Source organism: Harmonia axyridis, chromosome 1 (genome assembly GCF_914767665.1).
Source record: "Harmonia axyridis chromosome 1, icHarAxyr1.1, whole genome shotgun sequence".
Classification (NCBI taxonomy): domain Eukaryota; kingdom Metazoa; phylum Arthropoda; class Insecta; order Coleoptera; family Coccinellidae; genus Harmonia; species Harmonia axyridis.
This window is the reverse complement of record NC_059501.1, coordinates 9,027,811-9,044,526: the sequence shown is the minus strand read 5'-3', so window position 1 is coordinate 9,044,526 and position 16,716 is coordinate 9,027,811. Positions and strand designations below refer to the sequence as shown.

Here is a 16,716-nt window from a genome sequence, read left to right as displayed (position 1 = left end):
AATAATGGGGATAAATCAAAAGCATATACATTACTTGTAATTTGTTTTTACAGCCAGATTTTCAATGTAATCTTGTCAAGGGTGGAAAGGGATTGTGCTAACTGACCAAAAAAAAGACATACATATATCACAAGATTTTTAATGTAAACTTGTCAAGGGTGGAAAGGGATTCTATGTACTAACAAAAAAAGATAAAATACAAAGATATATCACAAGATTTTTTAATGTAAACTTGTCAAGGGTGGAAACGGATTCTGTTTACTAACAACAACTTTTCTATGCTGATGTGAAATGTAACCCTTAATTTTTCCTTCGAAAATAAGATTAGCAACAATACACTCAGTTTCATCTAGGTCAACATCGGTCTGTCCCAAATAAACTAAGGCAGTTTTTAGAGCTTCCACTGGTATTTGATGGGTGTTTAAAATCAAGTACACTTTTCTGAAAAGATTTCTGTAGGCTACAATCTTCAGTTTAGTTATGATCAAGTAAATTCCACACTGGATGAAGAAGGCTTCATGGGTTTCCAATAACTCATCAAATTCTTTCAAATTACCCTGACAGACGGCTTGAACTAAATTCCAAAACTGTACTAAATCATACTTCTCTAATAAATATCTACTAGGGGTATAACCAAGAAGTATTTTAACAGGTACTAAATACAATAATATAAGTCTTTTGTTCCTCACGCTGTACTTATGGCAATTCTCGAAAGCATATGTGAGGTATTCATTTGCCAGTGTATAATCACTATCAAACATAGCTTTACGACCAACAAAGTACTTGTATGTTATTTGTTGGCTCAAGGAGAAACTCTCACTGAATGGTGAAGACTGAATAGCTCTGATTAGTGGTTTACATAAATGCAGTTTGTTTATTCTGAAATACACTTTGAACAATTGATTAACTAATGCGAGCATTCCAATACGTTTAGTATCCTCTTCGGAGGATCTGTTGTCTGCGGCACAAACTCTGAAACAACCCATTAAGCACTCTGCTGCCTTCTCCAATATTTCACCTGGTTTGTCGTTTATACTTGTACGAGTCTTCTCTGCTAACTGAGCCAACAGTCTTAAATCTGAGCAAACTGTATACATAATTGGGAGAGACCAGTTTTGTTCTTTTTGCATGTGTAGTACCTTAGTCAAGCTTTGAGTCAATGAACTTTGGGCATTATAGGCTTCTACGAAGGATCCTCTATTGAAGTGATAACAGCATCGTAAATGGAAAACAATTAACTCATCAATTGGGCCGGACAAGAATCGCTGGACAAGAGCTTGAGCATTTTCTAACTGATAGTTGGGATACTGTGTATGTTCGTGACGCATTGATATAAACATAGATATCTTGTCACCATCGTGATTGTTCCAAGCTCTTTCGATTATTTGTAGGTAATTGCTTAGTGGCAAGAAATTCATTTCGACGATAAAAGGGCTCTCAATATTTCAATATAAATACACTTTAGGTGATTTCATTATAGAACAAGCAATACCACAATAATATTTGTTTTTAGGTTAGCTATTCAATGCCAATTTCAAAATGATGACATTGACATAAGGTAAGAAACGATGTCTGTATTCCATATTGCGGGCACCTAGTGGTGCTGCAGCGAACTACGACACATTTAAGAAGAAAACTGTAAAGCGAGTTGGAAGCTAGCGAGTCGGCAACTAAAGAGGTCTAATTGTCGTTTCTATATACCATTACTAGAGGTCAGTGCAGTCGAAATTAAGTTATTTAAAATATAATATTGAAGGATTGTAATTAAAAGTTTTTCAATTATGCTTTCATCATGTGAACCCCAAAACGTTTATTAGAATAAATACTCATGTAATAAATATACATTGAATTGCCCGAACACTTTTCTACCAATCTATAAACTTATGAAATAGGGAACATTGAAAAAATATATTAAAATTGAATAATGAAATTTCCAAGTATCTCAGTCTATGGGTTTTTTATCAAAATAAAAATCAGAAAAAAATTGAAACTATCTGATGTAATTTTTTTTTATGAGAGTCACCCAAAAAAATCATCTGAAAAAGTCGTTCTTAAATCTTAAATCATCAACATTTACATAAAACTTCAGGCAAATGAATTGAATTATGAAACATCTACAATAAAGGTCCTATAGGGTGTTAGCCCAGCAAACACTGGGAGGTAACTGTGAAGTACCATGGAAGTAACTTTGCAACTAAAAGCTCGCATGCGATGTATTAAAAACATTGCCTCCCGCTCGCATTTGCAGCGAAATGTCCGCGACATCATGTACGCATTTCAAGTCGTTGTGTTGTTCAAATTGAGACATGAAAAAATATCCCCAAAAAAACATCCATTTGTTGTCACTTTTATGGAAGTTTTTGAGTCAATAAATGTCTTTTTAATAACCACATTGGGTCGTTTCATGCGAGGTCTCTTTGATATCTCTATATTCCATTCCCTTTTTCACCACACATAGAGAACATTATATCAATTTCAATAGGAAGTTCGATTATGATTTCATTAGGATATCATTATTAGACTTCTCAATTCTATTTTTTTTTCACTACACATAGAGTACACATACTGACTTCCATATAAGATAAAATTTTGAACTTAATAAAACTTTTGGGACAACGTGACGACGTGGTCGATGGTGGGGTTTAATCAAGCCTCAATCTGCCTACTTCTGATTAACCTCGGGATAACTGTAACGGGACATGCGCTAACCTGGTCTCAATCTGCCTACTACTAGTTAGCGGGAAAAATAAATGGTTTTCTAACTAGGCCTCTATCTGCCTACTCCTAGTTAAACGGTTGTAAAATAAAACAGTAAAAATAAAATATAGCACAGGTATAATACTAGACACAAAATGCTACATGATGTAAGTTCCTATTTGACTGGGATTCCTCGGCTTATCTCCGTTTAAGATGCTTACTTCGAGGCTTAAGTAGATTGTTGCGCCCTCTGTTGGGGGAAGCGTTAACCTGGTTGGCAGCGCCACCATGACCGTAACGCAGGAATCTGTAATCCCCACAAAACATTACTTTTGTGATATTCATAAAAAAGTCCCTTTGGCACTATACAGTGTGTTTCCAAATTGTATGTATGACTTTGTACAAGATATTCTACCCATTGAATAAATGATATTTAATATAGGTCAAATGCCTTGTATTGTTCAAATTCGGACAAGGATTCCTATATAGAATATCATTTATTTAATGTGTAGAATATCTTGTACAAAGTCACATACAATTTGGAAACACACTGTATAGTGCCAAAGGGACTATTTTATGAATATCACAAAAGTAATCCTGTAGAAATTTGTACATACAATTTGGAAATGGGAAATGAAGTAATGAAACATCCATATAATAAATAATTATTCAATCTAATATAAAAAAACAAACGTCACAAAAAAGTGAAATTATCTCTCATAAAATAATAAAATTAACAAACAGAGCCGGTCTTCATTTGACCACTTATAAAAAAATACTATATATATTTTAATTTATTGGTTTTTTGGTGATATAGCTATATCACCAGCCACATGGCAGACACCAACGCACAAATAAAACTGAAAAAACGGGAAGCCTATAGCTATTGTAGTTTTCGAAATATCGCTCGATCAGCCAGAAAACGGACCAAGTGAATACGTAATCTGTATTTTGTTGCAAAAATGCTTCTATTAGGATCACGTTCTGGTTTCACCGACGACCTCTCGGATTGCTCTGAATCGTTTGTTTTTGTTTATTACATCCAGATGAAGGAGAATAAATAAATATTCGTCGGACTCTTTGAGGGCTGGATATTTCAGTGCCACAGATGGATAATTGAAAATAATAATGTGCAAAGTATTACTATTACATTCACCAGAATAAACAGCCACATTGGGAACATAAAGTGACCCACTCAAAAAGGATTTGAAATATCATCCAATTCATGTTAACATTGTGTAGTTCGCAAAAAGACTTCGTTGCGAAGTCGCTCGATGGTAAACTTTTTAAGTACTAATTTACCACTTTCTATGGGGATGGCATTGTGGTTATTTATTAATATCCTCAAATTATTATCACTGCATCTTCGAATTGTTGTTAACAAAGCAATGTCGCAAAATAAATATGTTTAGAACAAGTATGCGTAATCGCAATGAAGATATCTGTCAATGTGCAATTTGAGACTTCGCGAAACTGCCAAGTGATGTAACGTGTTTGCTGGGAGGTTGAAATATTTTATAATTAATGCGTGATGACTCCGTGCTTTTTACTCGAATTACTTTGTTCGGAGGACTATAACCTATATCCAATTTTAATCGGTACATAGATTTAGAGGCTGTTCCATATTGACATAATTCATATTATAAATTATTTAATTATAATTGTGATTGTTATTTTGGCCAATTTTTAGTGAAAAAATACGAACATACGAACTTCATTTTTTTTATGAAACTTTATTGGTCAAGTTTGTCTACTAAAAGTTGAATCACCATGTATAATGACAATTTTTTCCAGTCTTTCATTCAGATACCCAATTATGAAGAAAAACAATAAGTAATATCCTTCTTCAAATAACGATCTCAGAATATTTTGAGGTAACGTTATTAGATGTTTGGGCCATATGAGGCCTATAATTTCCTACCAAATCCACATAAACTGAAAACAAATGTAGCGAGCCAAATTACATAGCAAAATATTTCTCCAACTTTTGCACATCAAAAAAGTTCTGATTAGTCTTAAGTATGGCTTTTCTAGGGAAATTAATTTCACGGTATTATTGAAATGAGGGCTCTATAAATATAAGCAGTTCTGACTCTTTTTGAGTTGTTACAATCAAGAAAGACTTGGCTATGCCACAAACAATACAAGAGTCATTCAGCCTGAACTTGAAATTAATGAAATTAAATGGATATGACCCAATAAAATTAGGGAAAAACTGTTGGTATGATGTCTATGGCAACATCCTCTACATTTTTTCTGCATGGCTGTTCTCAATACTCGCTGCTCTAGTGCCAACCCAAAAGGAAAACCTAAACATGGATATTCTTTTCGACACCCTGTATCTGCTACCACAAATGATGATATTGACTGTAAAAGTCGTTCCTTTTCTGTATAGAAAGCAGAAAGTTAACAATCTTCTTAACAGATTTTATAAGGATGATTTTCTGCCGAAGTTACCAGAGCATGAAGCCATTGTTGAAAATTGTAGCCGGGAGTGCAAAAACCTCTCAGCATTTTTCATTTATTCTTCGTCGGTTTCATGGCTCCTGTGGGTGACAAAACCCTTTTATACGAATGAACAAATATTGCCCTATGAAATATATTTGCCGTTCGAGATGTCAACTGGAAACTTTGTGTATTATATCATTTATCTTTATATATCTCTGAGTGAGTATTTTGTATTCGATACTGTTTCCTCCTTTCAATGAAAAAATTCAAATTTGCTTTAACAGAAAAATTTTGTTCATTTGAGAATTATTCAATTTGGCACTATCATTTCAAATTATGACAGTGATTAATATTTCAGCATTTATTCATTTCGATTTTCAATGATAAATCATTTCTCCCAAAGAAAACATTTTTCTATACATCTCCGAAATTTTCACAATAAGCAGGAAATAAAATTAGGAAAGCACTGACTTGATGTCTTGAGCTCTTGATTCATAGCCAATTTCGACCTTCGATATACATATTTACAGTAATGTGGTTTCCAAGGTCGCATACATGATCGAACGCTCAAAAACTTCTAATTTCACGATTTCACTTCAGTGCTTTCCTCATTTGATTTTTAGTTATTTTTCTTGAATCTCTTGTGATTTTAATATAACGTTACCAGCACGAAATTATGCAATTGATTTAAAATTTTTATCAAATAAGTATGGTGTTTCTACATTAGACGTGAACCTTGGAGGACGTGTTAGCATAACCCAGTCGTTTGAGCCATATTTGGTGATAACCAAAAATCAACAGTTTACGAAATATTTGAGTTCTTGTGACTTTTAAAAGATTTCTCAACCCACTTCATTTTCATTCAATTTTGTCTACGTTGACCAAATTTGATTATTATTTTGGGTTATTTTCGTGGCCGGCGAGAAGTCCGGATCTAACACCGTTAGAAAAGACGAAACAGCGAAAAGATTGAGAGTGAATTTCAGGCGGAAAGTAAGAACTGAAGAAATAAGAAAGTGGACACATAATTGTATAAAGAATGTTGGAGGTCATTTCAAATATAATTTATGAATACATTTTCTACTCGAATTTTGAGTGTAATTACAACAAAAAATATTTACTATCCTTTCTTTGCTTCTTTCAAATGAGAATCTGCTGAAAAAAGCTAGTGCCTGCATTCTACCGAAACCTTTTTTGAGTAAGAAAGAAGAGATTTGGAAAATTTTCAAAATAATTTTATCATACATAGTGTGGAATCCGAAAGTTGCTGGCGAATTGATATTAGAAATTTACTGTTCTTTCCTGCATATATATCATAGTACTAATCTTAATTCAAAATCTAATACTGTATAGCTTTGCTTTTTTCATACATATCATTTCCTTTTCTGATGAAAAGAATCCAAAATTTAAATCAACGTAGAAATAATTCACGAAAAATTAAGTACCGCGAGAAATTCTTGAAAAAAAAAACACTCAAATATCTCTGTGATTTTAGGTTATAAATAAATATGGCTCAATCGACAGCAAATGAGTGATACTAACACCTCCTTCAAGGTTCAACTTAGGAACACCCTGTATAACACGTCACTCCCTAAGTCCTGGGCCTGACGAACAGACGGGACTACCAGTGCCATACCACTTTTTTCTTTAGTATCAAGCTTTAAAAGCTGCGTGTCAAAACATAAGAGTTAAGTCTAAAGAGAAATTTGAAAGATAAGTGACGCTACATACATTTGTTGATATTTGAAAAATGGATATAAAAAAGAGTTTTCTGTATTGATAAAACACTGTTTTCTGTTGGGAAAATAAACTGTGGAAGTGAAGCAATAACTTGATATTATTCGGTCTCTGATCCATCGACAACAAAGGTTAGAACGTTAGCCCCGAGTCTTATTGGGTGAATTGATATACCTAACTGAAAGTCTCACTCAATCCGATGTTTCAATTGTCACGGAAATATTGGGTATTTCTTTTCCAATATTCTTCGACCACTTTTTATGGGTCTGATGATGTGGTCAGCTTGAAATTATCCACAAAGCTTTACATCTAAATGCATCATCTCTATCGAATCCATAGTTAAATTCATTATCAGGAAAACGAAATTTCGAAAAGCCATATTTACGAAACACTTTGTGGAATTTTGCCTATTAACAAACTAGACCGTGGCATTCGAGATCCGAACCTTTCCTAATAATTTCAGTTTTCTCTCTTATTTCGTTTGGCAGTTATCGTGTTTACGGATGGACGGACAGAATTGAATTCGAAAATTACAGACATTTTGAAGAAATGATAGAAAGATGTATTCGGATAACTCAAACCCAAAACGGTATGACTCATATAACGAAAAACATCATTGAACATAATATATATCACTATTATCACTGTCAAACATTCTTCGAATATACTTAACGAAAATTAATTGGGTTGATATGGAAATCAAAGAGCTCTCCATGGAATTTGCATATATCATCCATTCATTCATGGGAATTCGATATTTTTAAATTCAATAGACACTAGAATACCTACATAATATTTGAAAAATTATTGCTTTTCAGATTTTTAACCAAATTTGATATCATACATATCTATGGCATGTCGTCACAAAAAAAAATTTAACAATTCTTTGAGTATGCAATCTAGTTATATTAAGTAAAATATAATTGAAAAAAATTAAAGACAGAAACACAAGTGTGTGCTGCAACGCAACGTGACAGTTCGATACTCAGGATATTTTTCGGCATATGCATGCAACGCTAGCTATATCTAGTCCAGTTTTTCGAGGTATTGCGTGCGTGGTTTTCACAAGCCTCAGTTGAAGCGGAGTTTTCACCAGCAAAATTGCGCAGGAACATATGGTAATCACTTGGAGTCAGGTGCAGACTACAAGATGGCTGCATAAGACCTCCCAACCAAGTTACCGGATCTTCTGACGAGTAACTATTGATGTGTGTGTATTGGCGTTATCCTGATGAAACACAATTTCTCTCCTATTGGCCAAAGCAGACCACTTCTGGGCGATTACTTCCTTCAGACGGTCCATTCGTTGACAGTAAAGTTCCGAGTTGACAGTAAAGTTCCGAGTTGACAGTTATGTCGTAGGGAAGCAGCTCATAGTAGATAGTTCCCAGCTAATCCCACCAAACACACAGCAAAACCTTCCTAGCCATCAATGCTAGCATGGTCACCATTTCCGCTGGCTCACCGCGTTTCGACCACGACCGTTTTCACTTGACGTTGTCGTAAGTGATCCACTTTTCATCATCAGTCACCAACCGCTTCAAAAATGGGTCGATTTTGTTGCGATTCAGCAGCGATTCGCAGATGTGAATTCTGTCCATGAGATTTTCTGCATTAACTCGATTGGTACCCATATATCATCGAGCTTCTTCTTGTGATCACCTTAAAGTGAATGGTTTCAAACGGGTTTTTGTGCAATATTTAGTTATTGCGTAATCGAAACACATTCACATGACAGTCAGATTCGACAATGTCCATTATTTCATCGATTTTTTCAACAATTGGCCTTCGAGTGCGTGGTGCATCTTTGACATCGAAATTATTGGAACGAAATCGACGAAAACGATTGGCTGTTACAGTATCACGACCATAAACACCATTTACATTTCGAGCTGTCTGGCTTTTGATTTTTATCGAAGAAAAACTGTAAAATATAGCGTATTTTCTTTTTGCTAGTGTCCATCTTCGACGAGTGCTCAAACTAAACTGAGTCAACCAATCACAAAACTGTCAGGAAAGTTTTTCTAGTGTGAAATCTCATCTTCCTAACGTCATCTAGTGTAACCCGAACGGACCATATATCGGAAAAATAATACATTTATTTTTACTATACGTAATAGAAGAAATATAACTATTTTCTTTGCAGCATTCGAGTCATAACTGCAACAACTGCCTCTTCCATTCCCTCCTCGAATTAACCCATTAATTTCAAATGGTTCATCTGTAGGATCCTATTCACGATAAAATACTAATATAACATAACGAAATGCCAGAAGCATAGACAAAAGCGCACAAAGAGGTACATTTTCAATAAATTTGATCACCTAGTGAAGATCAATACCTTCAGCGTCTGGAGATGAATCCAATTCATCTGTTTACCCCCAACTAGCAAATAAATTCTTCATTTTTTTTTCAGGTGTTCTCTATGGGGCGACATCTAATTCCTCCATAGATTGCTTGATATCGGGAATGATCTATCATGCTTCCGGGCAGATAAAAATCCTGAAAGATAAACTCTCCAACGTGGGCCGCAGGGCCGATGACTATGTCTCCCACATCCAGAACGAGAAGGAGAAAAAGAAGAGCAGAAATGTTTTCATATCGCGGCGAATGCGAGAAAACCTGGACCACTACGATAATATTATAAGGTATTATTTCTCGGATGCTCATACGGCGGTTTTGGAACTTCAATTTAAAACGTAAACGTTGATGGATACGAGAACGTATGATTTATTAGGGATGTTTATCCGCAGATTGTTCAAAATTGCGAGTACAAATCATGATGAATTATATCGTATGTTTGTTTAGCGAATGCGTTTGTTGACCTAGAAGAACTATTTTTACGTCGACAGTAAAATTGATTGCTGATTATCGTGTTAGATATCTATTATATGCCTGCCTTTATTTATTCGTTCAATTTGGTCTTCTCATGATGGAAGTTCGCTTTGAATGAAGAATAACGATGAAGTCAATTCAAACATTTTAACACTGTAACTTTATGTGGTTGGCAATTGAGGATCGCCAAACATATTTTTCGTTAGAATATTTATCAATAGAATTGCAGAAAATTTAAACTTATGAGGAGGTTGATCCCTAAAACACGTCACTCAATAAGTCCCTAGCTTGGATCGAGATATTGAAGGTTAAGAGGGATTATCACTACGTGACTTTCCGTGTATCAGTCAATCATTAGGTACCCATTCATTCCCCTTTGGAAATGACCAAACTTTGTACTCTATGTACGAAGTTGTAGGTTATTCACTTCATCTTCTTTCTCTTTACGAAGCATATAAGGGACGGTCGATTATTTTTTCACAAAATTATAGTTTGTTTTATAATGATTTTTTGTAGGTTTTTTTTTCACGAATATTTAAAAAATATATCAATGATTTGTTCATTGAATATATCTCCAATTCTTTTGCAAGAAAGGAAGAGTCACCAACATTTTTTTCATTCGCAAATATTGTCATTCTACAAAGTATAATCGATTATGTAAAAACTCCATAAAAATCGGTGTTTGTGAGAGGAAAAATCTATAATTCAGTTTTTAACTGAGCAGTCACGTGGTAGTATTCCCTTTAAGTGAAGCTACGCAATTGCTGTTGTTCGAAAAATAGGTAAAAACGAGTTTGGATATTGAAACACTGTTTTTTGGTAGGAAACAATACTGTGCAAAACAATGGTTTGATAAATGTTACTCAGATTTTGCTTGACAACAATGGTTAAAAGGTACTCCAGTAAATAAAATTTGGCTCTAATGAAGAAGTGATTGACGATCGGTTGAGCCTATTTCGAAAGAAAAGTTGAATATTTCTACAGAAAAGTTATTGAAGAGTTAGAAGAACGTTGAAGTACATGTAAGACATTCAAGATGGTAACAACGTTGACGACACCATGTTTTTCATGAAAAAATGTTTTTTCTGGTTGGGTCCATAACTTATCGAGTAGGGGGTTGATACGTTGCGATCGTATATCCACGAATTTGTATTCGCATAAAATTTCCCTGCAAATTTTGAATTTTAAACTGCAGTTTCTTCATGCTCGGCTTTTTATTTCATAGAAAATATTTAAATAGTTCAAAACCAATGATCTTTCTATGAAATGTGACTTAAAATGAACATTTCGAGTGCTAGTCGGTCTTATGCCCATTGTGCCCTCAGTGACGATCCTCCTGGCATTCAAATTGAAGTAATTATTTACGACAATACGAGTCAATTTTTTTTGGTGTACATGATAAATTTCAACTGTCGTCATAATGGTTTCTTTTGATGTTTTTCTCAATCTTTCTATTGTTCTGGTAGAGCAACGAACACGAACTTTCGAACGAAGCTTGAAATTGTTGTTTAAATACAAAAACCGAATTAGGATCTGTTATCAACATTCTTTTTGAATTTTTTCTGGTAATGCGATCATCATGAAATTCTACACGATTACATGAAGCTCCGAGTTGTTATCCTTCATCGGAATGCAAAATTACATATTCATCGAATTCATAGTATCAAAATTATCAGAAAATAAAATTGCAGGATTATTTGAGGCATTTATACTCATAACATAACATGATATGTCAGTCAGACGAATACAAAAGACTTTTTTATACAGTGCATCAAAATAACCATTGATTAAACCTCTTTTAGCTAACAAGTAAAAGATAATTGTTCGATCGTAAATTCATATATCATTAATGCAATAGATCGTTTAATAAATATTTCACCCTAGAATCAACGAGTTTGATGAACACGAAATTGGTTTTTAATGACCTATATATTAACAATTAATCTATTTCGTAATGCTTGATTGTTGTAGAGAATTAATCACATAAATATATTGAAATCGAATCATTTGACGCTGTTGAAGTAGAGAGAGAAAGGTGCAGGAAAGTTTATTCGAACACACATTTTCAAATGAGATATTCTTTCATTTCATCAAGATTATTTTCCACAATTTCTGACCAATGGGTGGGCTCTTGTAACACTATTTTCTCCTAAGAATTTGCTATTCAGACATACAGAACGCAAACGGTATATGAAAAAAACTGAATAAGAATTTATTCAACCTTCAACATACCAACTCGAATATTTAACTTCATCAAACTTCTAGGAGGACTTGAAATATTGGGATCCTATTTTTTTTACGCAATATATCCGAAATGGTACAAATTTCTGGAATAGAAAACCAAACATTTTTCCTCATTCCAAAAATTATCACATCACATCGGTAGAATCGAATGCAAAAATTATATGTAATATAACCTGTTGTATTATTCAAATGCTATAATAGCATCGAACAATATGTCAATAATTTATTCGTCCTCATTTTATTGATATATTGCAAAGTGATCACGTATTTAATTCCATCAGAAATATTCATTCAACAGAAAATAAATATTGATGATGAGTTACAGGGTATTCTACAAGCTCTATAACGAACTTTGACAGATGATAGTTGCGGTCATTCTGAACAATAATTTGAAATCAATTATTTTCTTGTTTGAATTCAAAGTAAACTTCATCATTCTGTATCTCAAAAACGAAAAGTTTTCGGTACCGAGTTTATAAAGCCTCTCTTCATTTGCACTTCAAATGGAGGAACAGCCTGTATATTTGTGGAATTATGGCTACAGTGCCATAATACGCGGAATAGTTTCAGCTGAATGATGGCATTAGTCCATCCTCTAAACTGCCTTAACCCTATTAGTGATACGTACATTGTCGATTGTTTGTGGTTCTATTTCAATCATAACTCAAAGGGTGTTCTCCTGAAGTGTGTTAATTGTTTGTGGGAGAAACAACTAGAGCGAGTTGCACGTTCTGCAAGCATATAATCCAAGGTCCTAATGAAATATTTGCGTCAGCGAAGTGCGACAATATTCTTGATTAATTTTCGTATGGTTTCTTCAATTTGACTGTATATGTATAAGACGTAATAGGTTTTCAATCCGAAATAGAATAACATTCAAAATTTCAAAAATGCAAATTCCTTGAGAGTAGTAGGTACTCAGATATATCGCGAATTTTTGCGTATTAACTTTCACAATATCGAAGAGGTTTCAAGTAATTTTTATTACCCCATAAAGAGTTTCCAATGATAATTAATAGTATAGAATTCAACTTGCGGTAATGGTCATAACTCACGCAGATGAAGTTTGCAGCACGAGCTGCAAGCGAGTGCTGCAAACTTCATCTGCGTGAGTTATGACCATTACCGCAAGTTGAATTCTTTACTTTATCTACGACTATAACAATAAATATTAAAATACAAGAATAGAGAATGAACTTTATTGGCAAACCCCAAAAGATACCTTTAAACGTCAAAATTATCAATGTGACCTTCCTCCCCTCAAAAACAATAATGGGATGTTCCTTTTCGGCCAACCGAATACAAGCACAGAAGTATAGAAGCACATCTTTTCCAATTTATTATAGTGATTTATAGCAGTGAGTTATCATAACTCACGCTGTTTGTTAATAGGTACTAATAATGGCTCAAAAGCAGTTGAATAAGGAATATATAATTCAATATGAGTAGATAAATAATTTTAAATGTTTATAATGGCAAAGCAATGTATTATTTTTCGGCATTTCAATTGTCATTTCTATCTGTGTTCTGTGGATTATGCCGTTTAATCGTGGAAAGATACACGCTTCAACAACATTCAAAATTGTTAAATTATATGTATTTCATCAAAATCAGTGCTCATTTGTTCATAGTCAAAGAAATTTGAGAATAACAAGCATAAAAAATTTCCTGACTTCACGTCAAAGCTTATCTAATTTTGTAGAGTGTTTTATACTTGTCGTTATTTCCCTTAGTTCAACTTCTTCATTCGATAATGATTTACCGAATAAGACGACAAAATAATTGATACTATAGAAAAAACTTTCACATTTGCAGATATTCGCAGATACATATTTCATCTTCTCCCATGTTTCTACTTCGTTCATTTCTTATCGGGTTCAAAGTTGGAAAGTAATCAAACTCCCTTTGTTTCAGTTTCGTGAAGGAATTAGAGAATGTTTTTACATCAACTCCTTTCATTCAACTTTGCGTCGGCACAATAGTAATTTGCTTGACCTGTTTTCGAATGATATATGTGAGTTTTCCCTTTTCATCCAGAGAATTAGAAAACTTCAATTAATGTGTTTTCAGATCGATCCAATAAGCACGAATTTCTTTTTTCTGGTTCTCTTCTGTATAACAATCGTGTTCCAGATATATATGTTCTGCCATTTTGGAAATGAACTTAATTACGAGGTGAGTTATACAGGCTCTTAATAAATTAGTACTAACGTTGTAGGTACATTCAACTATAGATTTCTCTCATCGAATAAAACACTTTATAAAGAAATAAAAACTATTTCATAGGCCTTTTATAAAAACCATATTATATTTGAGAGATCGTTCCTAGTCGACACTTTTTATAAATTTATATGTTTTGCTGTTACCTAATTAGTTTTAATACAGGGTTTTTAAAAATCTAATTTAACTAATCAATAGTAAAGTTTTCAAAATCAATAATTATGAATTGTGTATTACCAATTTTGTGAACTTCTCTTTCAAACAGTGATGAGTAAATTAAATTTCGACAATAAAATTCATTCAAAATTAAATATCAACAAAATATTTGTTACAAAGATTTCATAACCAGAAGTTCATACGGGTATGAATCAGTGCATAGTTTTCAAGAATAATGTTATGACTGTCTCATTACAGTTGAATAAATAACCTGGCAAGTTGTCAATATACAGTCAAGTTGACTATTGGATTAAACGACTGTTATTGTTGATTAATATCATCAAGTATGAATTTCAATTTTTAGGCTCTTGTCCAAGGAAAACAACTGTAGGATGTCATTTTAGCCAAATTTTTGTAATTTCTTAATATTAAGAAGAGAATGGTCTTAGGTAGGTGGTGGTAGGTAGGTTAATGATTAGGTTCGACTCAACGATGAAGATATCGTGGTCAAAATCAATTCTGATCGTACTTCTGGCCGGTCATGATAACTCTCGAATAATCCACAGACTTAAAATTTTCAAAGTAGTTTCAGAGTTGGAATATCAGATCGAGTTAGGTAGTGGGCATAATCCGTCAAAAGTTTCTGTAGTTTTTCCCTTATGAAATATTGTTTTCCCAATAAAGAAAAAAAAATATATATCCAATCAAACTGAAATTCAGAAGTCAGTTGCAAAATACTGAAAAGAATATACTTTCGTGAGAATTACTCAATTGGGAGAAAAAAGAATCAAACAAATACATAAAAATGATTCGATTTTGATACAATGTTTTGAATATGATTAAAATTATTCATGAAATCAACCATAAAAACCATGGACAACATTTTTCAATGAAAAAGATGAATGCATAATATTGAATAATTGAAGTTTCGAGAGTTTTTGAATGTGAATTTATATTCCCTTTATTTCTATTTATTGTATTCAACTTCGACAAATGTTTTAGAGTTCTTCCATTGGAAATGCGATATATATGAGCGACTGGTACACCTTTGACAGTGAAGCTAGGAGAATGGTGTTAATGCTGATGGAAAGAGCAAAGAAGCCACTGATTTTCAAGGCGGGAAACCTCCTTCCGCTTTCCATTGGGACCTTCGTCTCGGTATGATGATAATTAATTGGTATTTAGCCTACGCGGAGTTCACTAATTTGTTAAAATTTCTGATTGGATGAAGTTGGGGTATTTTCAGCTAAGCCTCTTTTCAATCATTCATTGTTCTATAGAATATATTTGCAGGATATAATGTTATTTACAGTTATTAATTCAACATTTTCGTGTCTTAAATCATCATCCTATTCTATTGAGTAAAAGATATTTAATCATATGCTTCACCAGTTAAAAAATTTAGGGGTTTGTTATCTTATTACAGAGTTTCCTCAAATACAAATGATATTTTGATTTTTTCCATTGTGGAAACAGATCTAAATAACAAATTGAAAAATACACATATTTTGCAATGACCCAAATTGAAGTAGATGGACAAATCAAATTATTTACGCTACTTGGTTCAAAATTTAGGGTGTAAATTTTTAGATGTCACTTCATCAATGTCGGTGAATAAATTGTTGCCATAATGTAATTATTTTTTTTTTTTTTCAGATAATGGAAACAACGTATTCTCTGTTGGCCGTTCTGCAAAATAGAAAATGAATATGAACCATGATTAATTTTAAACTTTAGAGCTTTTTCTTGTTCCAATATAGTTTGACCAAAAAAAAAATATAATAAATAATTAATATCTTATGATATTATTACACTATTGGAAATTGTTCTTCTTTTTCTTTTCATCATTCATTTCCAAATATCAGCCGTTTTATTTATTATAGTTTGAACAACTTGATAATAATAGTATTAATGTTACGTCTTCAATATTTATGAATAGATCAAATCTGATTTTTATAGTGGAGAGTCGTTAAAATGAAATGTCGACAATGAAAACAATTTTTGGAGTCATCCCAAATATTTATGTATTCATTTATATATTTAACAAAACAGCAAAACAATTTCACATTGATGGACATATCAAAATGAGTATCAATTGTAATTTAATTAGATTATATTAGAGTGTATTCACCTCATTCTTCGTAGGATACTCGGTCGCTTGTGAAATTTTGTATAATTTGTTTATTCATATTAGATAGGATATATATAGATGAATTCGTTAGGTGTTACTACTACTGAAAACATTTTATTGCGATTTTTATCACAGTCACAATTATACAAACGTTTCGAGTAGAACACCTTTTCAATATCAAAGAATAATGATAATAAATTATGATTATACAATAAAAACCGATAGAGATCCGTTACCTCTTCGAGTAC

The 16,716-nt window shown here is 33.0% G+C and overlaps 3 protein-coding genes across 3 annotated transcripts in view; 1 reads left to right on the top strand and 2 right to left on the bottom strand.

Moving 5' to 3' along the window:
* LOC123688953 (disks large 1 tumor suppressor protein) overlaps positions 1 to 16,716 on the bottom strand; it is a 742,726-nt gene that overhangs the window by 654,063 nt on the left and 71,947 nt on the right. The gene's annotated exons all lie outside the window — the stretch shown is intronic.
* On the bottom strand, positions 124 to 1,542 carry LOC123688958 (PCI domain-containing protein 2). The gene has a single exon (XM_045627732.1). It carries the CDS (start codon positions 1,416 to 1,418, stop codon positions 222 to 224), a length of 1,197 nt encoding a protein of 398 aa, XP_045483688.1. The 5' UTR covers positions 1,419 to 1,542; the 3' UTR covers positions 124 to 221.
* LOC123688959 (odorant receptor Or1-like) lies at positions 4,503 to 16,102 on the top strand. The gene is made up of 6 exons (XM_045627733.1): positions 4,503 to 5,364; positions 9,299 to 9,530; positions 13,876 to 13,975; positions 14,032 to 14,136; positions 15,340 to 15,495; positions 15,994 to 16,102. The coding sequence occupies exons 1-6, from the start codon at positions 4,827 to 4,829 to the stop codon at positions 16,042 to 16,044; spliced, it is 1,182 nt and encodes a 393-aa protein (XP_045483689.1). The 5' UTR covers positions 4,503 to 4,826; the 3' UTR covers positions 16,045 to 16,102.